This window comes from Phaethon aethereus (assembly GCF_964289735.1).
Source record: "Phaethon aethereus genome assembly, chromosome: 26".
In the NCBI taxonomy this organism is placed as follows: domain Eukaryota; kingdom Metazoa; phylum Chordata; class Aves; order Phaethontiformes; family Phaethontidae; genus Phaethon; species Phaethon aethereus.
Window position 1 is genome coordinate 898,617 of NC_138602.1, and position 16,866 is coordinate 915,482.

At 66.3% G+C, this 16,866-nt stretch overlaps 4 protein-coding genes across 4 annotated transcripts; all 4 read left to right on the forward strand.

The window, feature by feature from the left end:
• Window positions 1-4,166: 4,166 nt before the first annotated feature.
• LOC309413685 (uncharacterized protein) lies at window positions 4,167-5,294 on the forward strand (the record flags this gene model as incomplete). The annotated part of the gene is made up of 1 exon (XM_082010880.1): window positions 4,167-5,294. One exon carries the CDS (start codon window positions 4,167-4,169, stop codon window positions 5,292-5,294), a length of 1,128 nt encoding a protein of 375 aa, XP_081867006.1.
• A 1,981-nt stretch (window positions 5,295-7,275) lies between these two features.
• DOHH (deoxyhypusine hydroxylase) lies at window positions 7,276-9,689 on the forward strand (the record flags this gene model as incomplete). Its single annotated transcript, XM_082011110.1, is given in 5 exon segments — window positions 7,276-7,549; window positions 7,833-7,909; window positions 8,123-8,269; window positions 8,271-8,361; window positions 9,242-9,689. Coding segments are annotated over 5 exon segments (906 nt in total). The 3' UTR covers window positions 9,559-9,689.
• Window positions 9,690-12,431: 2,742 nt separating this feature from the next.
• On the forward strand, window positions 12,432-13,033 carry SMIM44 (small integral membrane protein 44; the record flags this gene model as incomplete). Its single annotated transcript, XM_082010836.1, has 2 exons — window positions 12,432-12,672; window positions 12,810-13,033. 2 exons carry the CDS (start codon window positions 12,432-12,434, stop codon window positions 13,031-13,033), a joined length of 465 nt encoding a protein of 154 aa, XP_081866962.1.
• Window positions 13,034-14,560: 1,527 nt separating this feature from the next.
• SMIM24 (small integral membrane protein 24) lies at window positions 14,561-16,199 on the forward strand. The gene is made up of 3 exons (XM_082010881.1): window positions 14,561-14,940; window positions 15,355-15,472; window positions 15,852-16,199. The coding sequence occupies exons 1-3, from the start codon at window positions 14,868-14,870 to the stop codon at window positions 15,943-15,945; spliced, it is 285 nt and encodes a 94-aa protein (XP_081867007.1). The 5' UTR covers window positions 14,561-14,867; the 3' UTR covers window positions 15,946-16,199.
• The last annotated feature ends 667 nt before the right edge of the window (window positions 16,200-16,866 follow it).

Sequence of the window (16,866 nt, forward strand, 5' to 3'; positions counted from 1 at the left end):
AAGAGAACAACAAATCAAGGAAAAAAAAGTCATCCACGCAATAAAGCCTACGACACCTTCCACAGATGCCTCCAACACGACCTAACAGACCTCACTGCACTTGAATCACCCCTCCAGCAAAATGCATCAGGGATGCTCAGTTCAGACTTTTAAGATCTCAAGCCTGTAACATGCTGAACGTGCATACTCCTTCCATTTGCAAAACTTCAATAACACATTAAAAAAAAACCCTAACAAAAAACACAGTGATATTTAGCTCCCTCAGACCCCCAAAAGCCATCAGATGGAAAATGGCACATCACCAACTTGTGTTGCGCATGAACAAGTGACTTCTGATAAAAGTTTCTGTCGCTGCTTGGTAGTTCTCTTTAGTACCACACTCCATGCCACAAAAATCTCAGCTACTGCTCATGTTATAAATTTGATCAAGAAACCAAGAACTGGTGAGGTCACAGCCGCTGAACGAGCCTCTGGCTCTCATCGCACCTCCCACAGCAGGTCGCGGTACGCCGACCAAAGAAAGGGTCTACAGCAAGAGCTTTCAGTCGCTCTGGATAGACCCAGGCCACACACCCCGCCGGGGGGCGGGGGGGGGGGCAGAGGCACGGTGTCCGTTAACAAACACGTCTGATGCAAGACAGCGTTTAGAGCGCATCGACTCCGCAGGGCAGCTGCATCACAAGCCCGCCCGGCCCCGCACGCCGCCCTCTGCGAGGGGTGTCCTTTAGCACAGAGCCCGCAGCGCGATGGCTTCCGAGGCATCCGGCAGAGATTAGGTCCCATCCTGTCAGGTCTGACAAAGCCCCATGCTTTTGCAGGGGAAACACACTCCCGAGGAGCGCGGTCGTTCCGGGCTCGCTACACACCTTCAGCTCCGGACACGGGGCAGGCCCAAAGGCCGGGAGGCCGCTGCCCCCCGCCCGCTCCCCCTCGGGGCCCGAGCTCGGGCCAGGACCCCCCGGCAGTGCCCGCGGACAGAGGGCTCCCTCAGCCGGGCTCGGCGCCGGGCAGAGCCTGCCCCAGCCCTGCAGCCGGGCCCGCCCCGCCCAGCCCCTCCGCGAGCCCAGCCCCGCCGCCCGGCCGGGCCCGACGGGAGCCCACAGGCCCGGGCCCGAGCCCCCCGGCGAAGGGGCAGGGGCCAGACGCAGCCCGCCCCGCGTCGCCGTGACACCGGCCTAAGGCCGCAGCCCCACCGCCCGCCCTACCTGGTCGGTCGGTCGGTCGGTCGGCCGGCCCGGCCCGGCCCGGCCCCGCTCCGCCTCCTCCTGTCAGTCTCCGCCGGCCCCAGCTCTCCCCAATATGGCGGCCGCCCCCGCGGCGTTGCCCCCGCCCGCTGGCCCCGCCCCCGCGCGCAGCACGACGGGAGCGCGCCCCGCCCTCCCGTTCGAATCAATACAGGAAGCGGCGGCGCTCGGCACCATGGTAACGGCCGCGGCCCGCCTGGCCCCGCCCCCTCAGCGCGGCCCCGCCGGGCGGGGGCAATAGCCCCGGGGTGCGGGGGACACAGCCTGACGTCACCTCGCAGCACACTGCCGTCACGGCGGTGAGGGGCTTCCTGAGGTGAGGGAGCGAGCTCTCCTCGCCCGCTCCCCGCGAAGGCCCCAGGCGAGGGCCCCGGCGCGGACATGGCGGCTGCCCTTCCCGGAGCCGCGCCCTGGCTCCGCGCGGGTCCGCTCCCGGTGCCGTGGCTGGGCCCCGGGAGCTGCCGGGCGCGGCGAGCGGCCAGGGGAGCCCGGCGGGCAGCGCAGGGCTGGGCTGGGCTCGGCTGGGCAGGAGGCGGCGGTTTGAAGAGCGGCTCCCGGTGAGGCGCCGCCGCCGCTTCCCGCCGGCAGCTGGTGATTAACCCCGGCCCGCGCTCAGCCCAGCCGTTCCCGGGGGGAGCTGGCACCCAAGCTCGGCCTACGGGCCTGGGCTGGAGAGGGGAGTGAGCGCATCGGCCTGAGGAGCCGCTCCCAGCCCGGGGCCAGTGCCAGCGGGAGGACTCGCTCCCCCGCACCATCGCCAGCACCGGCAGCTGCACCAGAGCCAGCCTGCGCTGAAACCCACGGCGCGTGCCCCACTCCCTTCCACCCGGCTGGCTCTTTGTGGGTTGAAGGAGACCGAGGATTCCATTTCCACCGACCGTGTCTCTCTGTAATGCTCTCAGTAGCTCTCACAACCCAGTGCCAGCGTCCCACTGACAGCCTGCCCTGCGCCAGCCACCAACCTCTGTTGTACTGCAGTGTTGCAGCAAGCCGCCAGCATGCGATTCCCCTGTTATTAACGTAACTTGGTCTCCTGCAATTAATTGAGTATCTCCTTGAAGCTCCCTTATATGTTATTTACAACAACAACAACCAGCAGCTAATAACTGGCAACCTGTGACGGACCTGAATCATTCCTTCTTAAAAAACCCTGGAGTCGGGACATGAGGCACCCCAGCAGCCTCCCTGGAGGGACAGCCCAATTCCCTGTTGTCACGCAGGAATCTTGGGATGTGGAATATCCCCCACCACGGCACAACCTGAAAAGCCAACAGGCTTTGGGGAGCTCGGGCACCACCTCGGGGCGCAGCCAGGGCGCTGGCACCGCTTGTTTGCTGTTGGGTTCTTCCGATTTTTCTGGCGCAAGTTCTTCCCCAAAGCAGAGCCCCACCCGCCTTTTCGAGCCTTCCTACGATTAAACGCGTGTGTATTGATGAGGACAGACAGTGCACCGGGCTCGGTCCCGGCGGGGCAGCCCGCCACGGGAAGGCCCGGGCCAGCCGCCTCCTTAACCCGTGCGAGGCGCGGGGCAGGCCGGTGCCAGCGCTCTTTGTGCCCGGCGGGAGAGGGGAGCGGGCCGGGGCCCACCCCGGCGCTGCCGCCCCGCCTCCCGGTCCCGCCGTGACCCCGCGGCCGATCACTTCCAGGGCGGCCCCGGCTCCCGATTTGAAAATGCAGGAGCGGCTGCTGGTGCTGCTGTGCGCGCTGGCGCGGCGGCGGGCGGGCGGGCGGCGGGCCATGGCCGGGGCCGGGGCCGGGGCCGGGGCCGGGGCCGGGGCCGGGGCCGCGGCCGCGGCCGCGGCCTGGGACGGGCCGCAGCGGCGCGCCTGGCTCCGGCACTACTACAGCCAGCGGCAGAAGCGCCTCATGACGGTGACCGGGGCGGGGACACGGGGGGTGCGGGCGGTGGGGGAAGGGAAGGACGCGGGGACGGGGAGGGTTGGGGGCCACGGGACACACACGCACCAGGTCGCGGGGACACAAAGGGTGAGGGTCGTAGGGGACGTGTGGGACGCGAACCGCACGGACAGGAAGGGTGGGGGACACGGTGGTGCGCGAGTCACAGGGACGGGAAAAACGGGAGCGGGGGCTGTGCGCGGCGCAGCGTGCAGGGCTGGGGACGCCGAGGTCAGATGGGGGCCGCAGGGCCACGACGGGTGGTGGGCAGGGGGACACCAAACACAGCGAGGGGAAGGATGTGGGACACAAAGGACACGAGGGGGACACAGAGGTCACAGAGAGTGGGCAGTGTGGGGGATATGTGGGACACAAGGACGGGCACAAAGGATGAGGGGACATGAAGGACATGGGATGAGGACATGGGGACATGAAGGAGGGGGTGGCATCAAGGGTGGGGACATGAAGGGCCTGGGGACACGTGGTAGCGAGGACAAGCTGTTGGGGGGAGGGAACACGGGGAACCCACTTCCCTGGGCAGTTCCTGAGGAAGGTGAATAAAGTCTCTTTTCAGCTTAAAGATGTTTTTTAGAATTTAGTAACAGAAAAGCAATTGCCCATGGAGGGGTTGGGAGCATGGGTGCTTGCTCCCCCTTCCAAATCGTGGCTGAGCCCCCAGTTCACTTGGTTGCAGGAAGCAAGTAATACTCATTAAAAAATAAAACCACAGAGTAAGTGGCCGCCCTGAAAGGGGACTTTTCCAGAACGTTCCTCATCTGTGGCACCTGAGCATCTGGTCCAGGGTCACAACTATTGCCTGGTGGGTTTGCAATGGGGTTTTCCCAGGAATAGGAAAATTTGACCCAGTGGTAGTGCAGTCGGGACCACTGGCCACATGGCACTGGGCATCCTCCCTGCCTTGAGCAGGCTGCTTGGGCTGATGATCTTCACGGGGGGGGGATGTCCAGCGAAGCACAGGGTTGGGGCTGGGGAAGAGCCGTCTCATGCCCCTCTTGTCTCCCTGCCATGCCGCAGCTCCTGATCGCTCGCCGGAGGAGAACCAGCTGCTACTTCTACCCCCGTGCCTGGCCCAGCATCAGGAGCACGGACTGGTGGGAACGGGTGGTCCTGAAGGAGTTTGGGCCCCAGGACTGGCTGGAGAAGTTTCGGATGTCCAAGGAGACCTTCTTTTATGTCTGCAACCAGCTGCGGCCTGGGCTGGCTCCGCACAGCACCCACTTCCACCCCACCCTGCCCCTGGAGAAAAGGGTGGCTGTGGCCCTGTGGCACTTGGCCACCAACGTGGAGTACCAGACTCTCAGCCCGCTCTTCGGCGTGGGGCCCTCCACGGTGCAGACGTGTGTCCGGGAGGTGAGCTATGCTGTTGTCTTGCTGCTGAAGCCTGTTTACCTCCGGCTGCCCAACGAGAAGGAGCTGGAGAACATGGTGCGCATCTTCCGCACCCGCTGGGGTTTCCCTCACTGCATCGGTGCCCTGGACAGCCTTCACATCCCCATCCACCCGCCCCTGCGCCTCAGCGCTGACTACTGCAATGGCCAGGGCTGGCACTCCATCCTGACGCAGGCCACTGTGGACGGGCTGGGGCAGTTTTGGGACGTCTCCACCGCCTTCCCTGGCAGCATGGAGAACAGTGCGGTCCTGGAGAGCTCCAGCCTGTGGGTGCTGGCCAAGGAGGGCCGGCTGTGCCCCAACCCTCCCAAGCACTTCATGGGGAAGGCGCAGAAGTACGTGTTGCTGGGTGATGCCACCTACCCCTTGCAAGACTGGATCCTCAAGCCCTACCAGGAGGATGAGAACCTCACCCAGCGGCAGCTGCAGTTCAACTACCGCCTGAAGCGAGCACACAGCGTGATCGAGAACGCCTTCCTGCGCCTGAAGGCGCGCTGGCAGATCCTCCTGAAGTGTGATGACTGCAGCCTGGAGCTGCTGCCCACTCTCGTCCTCGCCTGCTGCATCCTGCACAACATCTGTGAAGCCCATGACAACCCCTTCAATGAGGAGTGGCTGGAGGGCACCGAGCCAACCGAGCTGCCCAAGCCCTGCCAGCCTGCGCCCGCCACCATGGAGGACAGCCGGGCCGAGCAAGTGCGCGAGCTGATGTGCCAGTACTTCGAGAGCTGTGGGGAAGGCTGACGGGGCCGGGGGGAGAAGCAGCCTGGTGCCTCTTTGCTCATAGATTTCTCATGGACTCTGGCAAACACTGGCCCAGCGGCACTGGGCTCTTCAGCAAAGGACTGCACTCTCTTGCGTCTGCTGAAGGCTGCTAGTGGAGTGAGGAAGGCTGCGGGCTGCACTGGCCGTTCCCAGGGCGGGGAGGGGGTGGCTGCATCATACTCGTGCTGGTTTTACCACGGTGGTTTCAGGCAGTGAAATGTATTTTGTGCCCTTGCTCTCTTCCAGGATTTGAGTGGTCTGGTGGTGTGTTGTGTGCTGTGTGAGTAAAGTGGGAATCAGGGCTGGGTGAGGGAGAGGGCTGCCTGGGGGTCTCCCTTTCCTGGGAGCACATCTCTGTCCCAAGGCCCCTCTGTCAGGCTGAAACCAGGAGGAGGCTTGAAATAAGAAGGCAAAAGCCCTTTGAAGGTACAAAACTTGCTGCATAGACACTCTTGGAGAGGGGAAGGGAAGGAAGAGGCAGAGCAGTGACTTGCCAGGGGCTGGCACCAGCATGGAATGAAACTGTATCTGCAAACTCCCGCTCTGCTGCTGCTGAAGGCAGTATGTGCCGCCCTCGCAGGGAGCGGGGCGAGCTGCCACAGCCTGGCATCCCTCCTCACCCCTCTCCAGAGGGGTTTGCCATAAGGGTCTGTGGCTCAGCCCGCAGGATCTCTCTGTGTCCCACTGGCCAGCTCTTTCTGCCGGCAGTTCTCATCTCTCCTCCCAGCCAGGCTGCAGGTGAGCAGAAACACACAGCTCTGCCCCCCGTATCGCCTGAGAAATCACACGGCTGTGGTTTATTCCCCTGCTGCCCTCCTGCCGCAGGCTGGAGCCCAGTGGCATGCTGCCTCTGCCATGCCAGGGCAGGGCCGGCTGCCGGCGCGCAAAGGCACCTCCATCAGCACTTTGCTGGAAGGTGGTGGGCCGGCACAGACAGGTCCCGCCGTGCCACCCTTCCCACGGCGTCGGGATCTGCCGCCCGCGGGGCTCGGCGGGGCCGGGGTGGCCCGGCTGGAGCGCTGGAGGCGGCTGGCAGAGCACTGGCGGGGATGAACCCGGCGGCCGGGAGGAGGGTGGCTGCCGGCTCCCACCCGCCGCGTCGCTGCAGGAGAGGCGTCGCGCTGGTGTCCACAGAGGTACCCCGCGGCGGGGGCAACCTCCCGCGGGAGCCATGTTCCCGGCCCTGGGGCAGCAAAGCTCCCCGGGGAAGGGGCTCCCCATGGCTCAGCAGGGCTTCTGGCCCCTCGCCCCCCCCTCGCGCTGGCTTGGCCGGCCACGGGGCGAGGGGCAGCACCGGGGTGAGGCGGCGCGCGGGAGGGCCCTGGGGTCCGCTAATACACCCCGCCCCTCGCCGGGCCCTGGGCCTGCGCTCCGCCGTCACCGCGCATGCGCCGCCCCTGACCCCGCCGTTCCCCCGGCCGCTCCCACTCGGCGCGAGCAGGAGGGGAAAGTAGCGCTCCCCGCGTGGGCGGGCCCGAGCCGGCCCCGCCTTCCCTACCCGGCAGCGCGGTGGTAGGAGCCGCCGCGCGGTCACGTGAGGGAGCAGCATGGCGGCGCGCGGTGAGTGCGGGGACCGGCCGGGCCGTTCCCTGCGGCCCGGCGGCTCCGGCTGAACGGTACGGGGCTGGCGGGTCGCGGCAGGAGGGGGGCGGTCCGTGTCGGTCCTGGGGTCCAGCCGGGTCCGGGCACTTCCCGTGGGACCAGGCCCGGCCCCGAGGTCCGGTTCTGCTCCGTCCACCGGCACAGGGCCGGGGCCCGCCTGCTGCGCCGGGGCGCCCCTTCCCTCGCGGCAGCTGTCGGGCCGCGGCCCTCTCTGCCCTCCCTGTCCCGAGGTGAGGGACCGGCCGGCGGTTGAGGGCGCCCCGGGCCCGCCCCCACCCCCTTCCCCGTGCGCAGGGGTGTGACCGAGGGATCCCCACTGGAGACCTGCGTGCGACCGGATCCTGTCCTTCCCGGCGCCATGGTGACAGAGAAGGAGTTGGAGGCCATCGGCCGGACGCTGGTGGATGCGGCCCAGCCCCTGCCCACCCGGTTCCGGGCGCTCTTCACCCTGCGCAACCTGGGCGGCCGCGCAGCTGTGGACTGGATCAGCCGGGCCTTTGGGGATAGCTCTGTGCTGCTGAAGCACGAGCTGGCCTACTGCCTGGGCCAGATGCAGGATGAGGAGGCCATCCCAGTGCTCATCCGGGTGCTGGAGGACACCAGCCAGGAGCCCATGGTCAGGCACGAGGCAGGTACGACGGCAGCCCCTGCGGCTGTAGGTGCAGGGGAAGGCTCTAGCCTGCAAGTGGGACTTGTGGGTGCTTCCCCCCATACCAAACAGCTCATGATGGCCTGAGCCAGCTGGGGTGTCACGACTTGGAAAACTCTGAGGCGTGTAACCACCTCACCACAGCCCCTGGCCAGACTGGTTGGCTGAGCTTTCCTTTTCCTGCTGGACAGGCTGGCTCCTGCCATGTTTATTTGCCTGGCTGTCATTTAGGATTGGTCAGAGTCAAGCCTGTGTCCTTCCTTCAGGTGAAGCCCTGGGTGCTATCGGGAATCCCAATGTGCTGGATATCCTGAAACGCTATTTGGAGGATCCTGTAGTTGAGGTGAGGCTCTTGGGCAGTCATTTTCCCTGGTGCAGCGCTGCTGGTCCAGGAGGGTGAGGCAGGTCTCTCCTGGGCAGCCCCGGCCATGGCCAGTGACACAGTGAGTGGCATCCTGCTGCGTGCTGGTGCCCAGCACTGTTCGGAAGCCCCGGGCGCCCTCACAGCGCTGTATGGTGCCATCCCGCAGCCAGGGCCATGTCACCATCACCACAGGTGGCGGAGACATGTCAGCTGGCAGTGCGGAGGCTGGAGTGGCTGCAGGAGAACAAGCAGGAGCCAGGCACCAGCCCCTACCTCTCCGTGGATCCTGCTCCCCCTGCTGAGGAGACGGATGTTGCCAAACTCCGCGAAACGCTCCTGGGATGAGTCACGCACGCTGTTCGACCGTTACAGGGCCATGTTTGCTCTGCGAAACCTGGGGGGTCAGGCTGCTGTGCTGGCACTGGCAGACGGTAAGGGCCAGCGCGAGGCTGTCTGCAGTCTCCTCGCTGTAAGTCTGTACAGGTTAATCCGGGATTAGCCCTTCCCAAATCCAGGGCTGCCAGAGCTGCAGGGCTCCTCTTAGTCTCTTCACGCATTTGTTTCTAGAGCTGCTGTCCCCCTGCTTGCTTGCGAGAGCCACATTGCAAAGCGCTTGGTGCTCTCTGGTGTTTTACAGCTCTCTCACCATCTTCCAGGCCCCCTTTCTCCATGGGTCTGGGTGGGAGGGGGCATAGGCTGTAATGTTGGCTTGGGACCAGCCAGTCTGACCTGATGTATCCTGGTGGGACCTGGCGCTGGGGTGTCAGGGTCCTGCTCTCCCGTCCTGGAAAGTCAGAGGCTGCCACCCTCATCCTGAGGTTTGGGAATAGCTCTGGAGAGGAGAGCAAATGTCTCCTGGGTGGGGAAGGGGCATACAACAGCCCAGGAACCATTTGGACCCATGCCCTAGGCCAAGGGAAGTGGACATGGCTCTCCAGCCATCTGGGACAAGTCGAGGGCATGTGTGCCCCAGGCACATCGTGCTGGTGGGGCAGGGCCCATGGGCTCCCTGGCACAGGCGAGGGTGCTGGCAGCTCCGCCAGGAGTGTGGGTGCTGACGTTATGAGAGGGCGTTCCTACGCTGCCGGGGCGCGGCTGCGGGTGTCTGGTGCGGAGGCTGCGCCAGCTGTGGGGGGTCAGGGGGCAGGGTGGGACAGCCCTTCCCCTAGGTATTTTGTCCACAACCGCCGGCTCTAACCACCGGGCCAGCTTGCCCCATAGCTTCCCCTGGCTTTTGGGTGGGGGGCTCTGGCCAAACATCCCAGCGCAGTTTGGGGGCAGTGGCGGCTCACTCTCGCCTCCTCCCCACAGGGCTGCGCTCTGGCAGCGCCCTCTTCCGCCACGAGATCGGTTACGTGCTGGGCCAGATGCAGGATGAGGCCTGCGTCCCGCAGCTGACGGCCGCGCTGCGCAGCCTCACCGAGAGCCCCATGGTGCGCCACGAGTGCGCCGAGGCCCTGGGCTCCATCGCCCGCCCCTCCTGCCTGGAGACCCTGCGCGCCTTCGCCCACGACGAGGAGCGGGTGGTGCGGGAGAGCTGCGAGGTGGCTCTGGACATGTACGAGTACGAGAACGGCGCTCAGTTCCAGTACGCCGATGGGCTCTGCAAGCTGCAGGCCTCTGCCTGAGCCCCGGCTGGGGGTGGCACAGGCTGGGCACGCTGCCTCCCACCTCCCCCCGGCTGCGCTTTCATGGCCGCCTCCATCAACATGGATCCATGCCTTGCCGTGGCAGAGGTGGAGGAGGAACTGGATTTGCTCTCTGGCACAATTACAGCTGCCTCCTTCCAAATCCAGGCTGAGCTGCTACTTGTCCCCCCCCCGTTTCCTGGATCTGCCCCTTTTTCCCTGCCAGGATCAGCACCGCCTGCCCACAGCCTGGCTCAGGGCTTGGACCGGGTGGGCTCTGCGCTGCACGTCGGAACCTGTCGCAGCTGTGCGGGGCCCGGGGCTGCTCTGGGCTTGTGCCGCTGTGGCAGCTTGGTGTGAAACAGCTCCACTTTCCCTGCCTGAGCTTTGCTGAGGGTTCAGGGCTGGCTTTGGGCACTTGCTCTCATAGGTTGTAGTGGTGCGATGCCTTGAAATCGCCCTCGGTGCTGGTGCTGAGCTGGGTCCTTCCTCGCCTCTGCGGTGGAGGAGCTGCTGTGGGTTTGGCCTCTCCTGTCGGGGCAGGCCAGGGCTGTGCTTGCAGCAGCCTTTGCCCTGGGATTGGAGTTGTTTCGTGGCAAAGCTTGGAAGATTTGGCTGCGCTTTTTCTTTCTGCAGGGAACGGCGCTGCCATTAGGGCTTACAGGGTGAGGCAGAGCCTGCCCGGACTTTCCCCTGTGTTTAACCAGACCTGGGAGGGCTGAGGCTGGTGTCTGCTGCCATCACCCAGCACACAAACCCCCCGGGCTGCCCAGCGTGGGCATGGGGGGGCTGGCAGGGAATAAAGCGCTGGTGAGGGGAGCTGCTGCGTGAGTTGAGCTGTGATTTAGTCCTTGCCCAGGTGCAGGGTGCACCCCATGCCGCAGGGTCAGGCCCTGTTGGGGAGCCCCAGGGCTGCCGTAGAACAGAATCATTTAGGTTGGAAAAGACCTTTAAGGTCATGAGTGCAACTGTAATGGGGGGAGAGAGCATGGGGTGGGGTCCCTGCTGGTGTGGAGTAAACCCCCTCTCCCCACAACCTTGTCGGGCCCGGGGAGGAGGGTGGATGTTGCCCCTTGGGTGCCCCAGAAGCCCCCACGGTGCTGCCCAGCAGAGTGGCTGGAGGGGTTCCACTGCACCATGAGGACTGGCATCCTGCTGACGGGGCTTTTCCCCTTGGCCAAGGTCTTCCTGTGAGTTGCTCCTGGGCTCAATCCTCTTAGTCCCTAAAACCGCTGCTGTGGCTGGCTCAGCATGCCCAGGGCTCTGGTGCTTGGGGACACAGCTGGGGCAGGGAGCCCAGTTCAGGACCACATGGAAAGGGATTTTACTGGAGACATGACCAGTTTTGGTCGCCTGTGCATGCTTGCTGGAAGTCAGACCCGCGTGCCCAAGTGCTGTGGATGGGGTTGCTTGCGTGTGCCGTGGAGCACGAGGGCCACCGAACCTCTGTGCCTCTGCAGTGGAGGCAAAGACCTGATGTTTTCACACCGTTACAGAGTCAGCAGCTCTTGCGGGGCTTCTTGCCCCTCTTCCCTCATCTTCTGGAGCCTCTGCGTGCTGGGCTGGACCCAGCTGGCACCACTGAGCTCTGGGGTGCCTCTGAGCACATCTCCATCTCCTGTGGGCGGTGGGGCAGGGCAGTGGGATGTGCCGTTTCCCCCTTGCCACGGTACTGGTGTGAGGCAGCTGCCAGCACCGCACCGGGACCTTACCGGTGCGTGGGCTTCGGCGCCTTTCCCCAGTGTTCGTCCCCACTTATCGCCCAGCTGCTCCAGCCCTTGCTCTCCGCCGTTCCCATGGGTGACTCACTGGGACCATGCAGGGCTGTTTCCAAATCCCGCTGTGCCAGTGTTTGCCTCCGCTCCCCCAAACACCTTTTAAGCCCAAATTGGAATGAAACTGGCATTTTTGTGGCCAGGATCTGGCCAGGGGCAACCTGGGTGCAGCAAAGCCGGGACGTGTGCCGGGATGGAGGAGGGCCGGGTGTTGAGCCCTGACTTGGCACTGAACCCCGTGGGCACCTTCTCTTTCCCTGGCCAACTCACCCTGGCAAGGGTTTGGGTTTTTTTTTTCAAGGCTGCTGCTGTTCTGGGCCAAACTCTGCAGCGTCCCAGCGCAGAGGGCATCGCCTTCAGGTGGTGCCTGGACCCTGCGCCCCTCTGCGGGTCGCTCCTCACTGGGGGAGCGATGCTGGGCACCGGGTGCTGCATGCGGTGGCCAACGCGAAGCTGCGGGAAGGTGACAGCCCCTCGCCGTGGGCCGCTTCGCTGTGGCTGGACTTGCGCAGCAAAAGGGCCCCGTGGGACACACCCCCCCCCCCCCCCCCGGTGTGGAGCTGTGGCACTTGTCCCCTCGGCCCATCCCCTCCTGGCTCGGAGGGCACCGTGTCCTCCCGGGCGGGGTGCTGCTGCCGGGATTTCGCACCATCTGCTCGGGCGATCCTGGGGCTGCCGAGGGATTTAGCCAAGCTCGGGGGGAGGGGGGCAGAAGCCTCGGGGTGTCCCTCCCTGTCCCTGCCTTTGGGGGTTCTCCAGCTGCGGGTGGTTTCCCACTCCCGGGGGACAGCAGTAGCTGCGGCGCTGCCAGAGGGGCAGATTCTGGGCGCCCTGGACCGTGTTGGAGCCCGCTGGTCGCGCCCCAGGCTGTGCCTGGATTAGCAGGGGTTAAGCTCCTTCCTGGACATCTGTCCTTTGGCAGCGGCGGGTGACACGGAGGGTGAGTGGCACTGCCACCGGGCATGGGGACACTGCTGCTCCCAGGCACTGCTGGCGCAGAGGAGCCTCACGGACCCTGATGCCACGTCTCCCCTGTGCCCCCCCCCGCCGCGGCAGAGGCTTTGGCAGCTCGGGGCTGGGGTGCGGGGGGAGCTGGCAATGGCCCTGGCGGGGGGCACCCCACTCCCCAGCCCCAGGGGGGGATGGGGACCGCGGCACTTGCTGCAGTCCCCCCCCGAGGAGGAGGGGGTGCTGTACGTGGACTACAAGCCCCCTGCCCTGGACAGCATCCGCCTGCCCCGCTACGTCCTCTACCTCGTGATGGCGGCCACGCTGGTGCTGGTGGTGGCGTACGCCATCGTGGGGCACCTCATCAAGGACCTGGTGCACGATTTCGCTGGTGAGTGCTGCCCAAAGCAGGGCTGAGCTTTGGGACTCCTTATGGGGCTGGGTGGGGGACAAAGGGGGGTCCCCCAGACCCAGAGCCTTTGCTGTGGTGGGGACGTGCCGCTGACGGCTACGTCTCTGCCTCTGCAGACTGGGCGTTCGGGCCCAAGCCGGAGGAGGAGAAAGTGGCGATGGCCACGGGAGCTGTGCCGGAGCTGGAGTGGCCGGAGGAGGATGGGGAGTTGGCAGAAGGGCAGCCGGAGGGTGAAGGTGCCGGCACCCTGCCTGGCACGGACGTCCCGCTGGGGCTGCTCACCGCCGCCCCACGCAGCTCTGTCTCCTTCGCCGACTCTTACAAGAAGAGGTTTTTCTAGGGCCAGGTGACCCCCCCGGTGGCCACCAGGACGCCCGGCCGTGCCCGGCCACCAGGACCCCCGGCCGTGCCCGGCCACCAGGACGCCCGGCCGTGCCCGGCCATCAGGTCACAGCACGGCCCCTGGCCCCAGACTCCCACGCAGGGGTGACGCTGCCCGGCGCTGACACACGGCTTCACCATCCTCGGCACAGCCCCACACGCTTATCTCGGGGCTGCTATCGCTGCCTCCCAGTAAAGCAGCCTGCCCCAGCCCCGCTCACCCGGCCCGTAGCCAGGCACGGCTGCGGGGAGGTGGCAGGGCTGGGACACCCCCACCTTCGCCCAGGGACAGTGGCATCCCTCGGCAGAGCCGCACCGGCCTCCGCGCATGGGTGGGTATGTAGAGGTGGGTGCTTGGGGTGCAAACCCCTGGCATGGGGCAAAACCCCGGGGTGTGGGCACAGACGCACGTGGGCGTGGGGGGCACGGAAACAGGTGTGCACACATGTGCACATGGAAGCACAGACGCACACGCTTACAGGGAGGCCCACATCAGCACAACCATGCGCAGACACACAGGGAGGGACAGACAGACAGACAGACAGCTGTACACGGAGGCTGGATTCGCCCCCGCCAGCCCCCTCCTTGCCCTGATGCTGCCAGGCTGTGACCCTCCCGATGGGGCAGAGCTCAGTGGCACTCACAGGTGCCCCCAAAGCCAGTCTTGGGGGGCAAAGCACTCGTGAGTCCCACCTGGGGTCTGGATGGGAGCACTGGGGATGGGGGCTGCATCATACGGACCCGCATCCCCTGCCTTGAAGCCCAGACTGGGGCTGGACAAACCCCACCCCCATCCCTCCAGTGGGGTCCCTGTCCCCATGTCCCCAGGGACCTTCTCCATCCCTCAGGGAAACACTGTGGGCAGGATGGCCCTGCGGAAGCCCATGGCCCGTCCCTGGGATGCTGCTGGCCACCCCGTGCCCCAGTGGGTGGGGGCTGCAAGGCAAAGCGGAGCAGCTCACCCTGCCAGGGTCTCGCCAATAACACGGTTAATATTTAGCTCTTCATGGTACCCAGACACTCCCTGGGCACGTGACGGGGTCCCACCAGCACCAGCCGTTGCGCCCTAGCTGGCCTGGGCCTGGGCAGGCACCGGGGGGTGGCCTGGCACTGTCCACCCCGTCCCGTGCTGCCCCGTCCATGCGGCGTGGCAGGGCGGGGGCCCAGATCTGCCCCAGCCTTGTCAGCGGGGACAGGGGTCTGGTGCCCCATGGGCAGAGGGGAGAGTCTGGGATGGGGGAGCAGGCAGGGTGGGCACTCCTCCGCACGTGTCTGTCCCTCCACTCACCCATCTGTCCATCCTTCCTTCCTTCCATCCATCCACCCACCCACCCACCTACCCATCCACCTACCCATCCATCTGTCCCCCCAAACACCCACCCACCCATCCATCTGTCTGTCCCTCCCTCCACCCCCCCCCCATCTGTCCCTTCATCCACCCACCCTCCCACCCGCCTGTCCATCTGTCCCTCCATCCACTCACCCACCCCGGGTGAGTGGATGCCAGCCCTGGGCACGGGGCTGCCGCCACGTTCCCTGGGGTGGTGGCCGCCGGGTGCCACAGGGTGCTGGTGGCTGAGCTGGGGGACAGGTGCCACCTCCCAAGGGCTGCGGGAGCCACGCTGCCGGGACACTTGTGGCACTTGTCCTCTTGAGCCCAATAAAAGCCGCCCGTTGGCCCCGGGTGCGGAGAGCAGCGCCTGCGCTTGGCCCGGCAGCGGCGTGGGAGAGGAGCCCGCGCCAGGGTGCAGAATCCGGCTGCGCCCCAGCCCTCTGCCGGCGTCCGCCCGACCATGCCGAGGGCCTCGCAGCCCCTCTCGCTCCTGGTCCTGCTCCTCCTCATCGCCACCGCTGGGGGACAGGCCGGTAGGTGCCCTCGTGGCCCCCCTGTACCCCGGGGTGCCCTGGGGGGGGTGGCCCTGCCCGTCTCAGGGCATCGGAGCAGCTCCTGGGCGACCTTCCCAGTAGGACCAGTCTGTTCCAGTGTGCCAGCAGCAACCATTTTGGGGGCAGAGCAGAAAGATTGGGGGGCACCTGCCTGCTGTCACCAGTGCCCCCCACCATGTATGGCAAACCCCATGCTCTCCTGGGGACGAGTTGGCTGTGTCGGAGGTGGCTTCCTGGGCACCCAAGGGATGGCGGGGAGGGGGCAGTGATGAGTGTCTGCCAACGTCCCCCAGGGTCTCCAGGTGCCGGCACAATTGGGACTCTGTGCCATGGGACGAGGGGGCCCTGTCCCTTCCTCCAAAGCCGTCCCCGTCCCTGTCCCCTGCTGTGCAGGCACCGGCCCCAAGGAGCTGCAGCCCTGGCTCATCGGTCTCATGGCCGTCGTCGTCTTCCTCTTCATCGTCTTTGTGGTCCTGCTCGTCAGCCGGCTCTGGCAGATGCGGAGGCGCAGGTGGGCCAGCACGGCGGGGACGCATCCTGCACCCGCCTGGGCGCGGGTGCTGGCCCGGGGGAGCTGCAGGGCCTGGCCACGCCCAGGCCGGGAGCAGGGTGCTGCGGGGTGGGGATGGGGCCATCCGGGGCACCGCTCACCCCTCTGCCCCCTCGCAGGTGGCCTCCAGGAGACCCAGGGGATGGGCGCCATGGGGCCAGCAGCGGGCCCCACCGTCCGGGCCTCGGTTCTCCCTTGGGGACGGCCACATGCTGGCAGTGCCGTGCGTGGCCCTGCGTGCCCTTGGCATGGCCGAAGGCAACGGTGATGGGGTGAGGGTGATGGTGAGGGGCGCCCGGTCGTGGGCGGCCATGTCCCGCTGACGCCTCCCTCCCAGCAGGCTGGAGCACGGCGGCTGCACCAACCCGGCGGCTGAGAAGGGCAGCGACGAGGAGAGCGATGGCGAGGCGCCGAGCAAGGCCACGTCCCTCTGAGGCGGTGGCCGTCCCCTGCCCACCCGGTGCCCGGCCTTGGGGACCCACGTTGGCACTGCGCCCTCAGCCCCGTCCGCGGGGCGCGGATCCGCACCGGGGTTTGCGGGACGGCCGCGAGGCGGGGGGATGCTGCGGCGGCCCCGGCTGCCGCCGTGACCCGGCATGGATCGCCCGCCCGCCGGAATGGATCGGGGGGTGCCGCCCGTGGCGAGGCGGTGGGTGCCGCCGGCTGTACCCCAGTAAAGGTCCCCAGCCTGCCCCGGCGTCAAGCGTCTGGTGTCCCTGTGCTGGGGATGGGGCTGTCGCGGGGCCCCCGGCTCCACACCACCAGGACGAGGCAAGTGGTGCTGCATCGCTGCCCCCGAGGGTGCTGGGTGCGGGGGCACCTCTGGGTGCCATCGGGGTAGGGGACAATGACGAGTTCCTGGCATGTGACAAACTGCCAGGCCTCAGAGACTTCGGCACGGCCGAGACCCGGTGTCCAGCCATGTCAGTGCCACCCTGACACCCCCGGCCCTGGGCACCCTGCACCACGTCCCGGCGTGCCCGGGGACCGATGGGTGTCATGGGGGGCTGAGACCGCCCTGGGGGGGTCGTCTGGCCTTGGCACCCCTGGCCGTCTGAGCAGCTCTTCAGGACGGGGGCTGGGGAGGTGATGCACAGCTTCAGCTGATGATGTCATATGGGTGAGGGCGATGATGACACACAGAGGAGGCAACGATGTCATGTGCACAAGGTGGCGATGTCTTGTGGACAAGGTCTTGATGCAGAGCAGGTGGTGGCAGCGCCTCGTCCCACGTGAGCCCACAGCTGCACCCACCCACCCACTGGCCCGTCTCCACACGTACCCCCCGCACCCGCCCCGGCCCCAGCACCCCCCAGCCCCCGCACCGGGCTGCCGCTGCGTCCCGGGGTGCTGCT

What these genes read in the sequence shown, in the direction of transcription:
- SMIM24 (XM_082010881.1), top strand. Translation starts at nt 14,868, where the DNA reads ATGCCGAGGGCCTCGCAGCCCCTCTCGCTCCTGGTCCTGCTCCTCCTC. An exon ending in CACCGCTGGGGGACAGGCCG is followed by an intron (nt 14,941 to 15,354) that starts GTAGGTGCCCTC and finishes CCTGCTGTGCAG; the next exon opens with GCACCGGCCCCAAGGAGCTG. An exon ending in TGGCAGATGCGGAGGCGCAG is followed by an intron (nt 15,473 to 15,851) that starts GTGGGCCAGCAC and finishes CCCTCCCAGCAG; the next exon opens with GCTGGAGCACGGCGGCTGCA.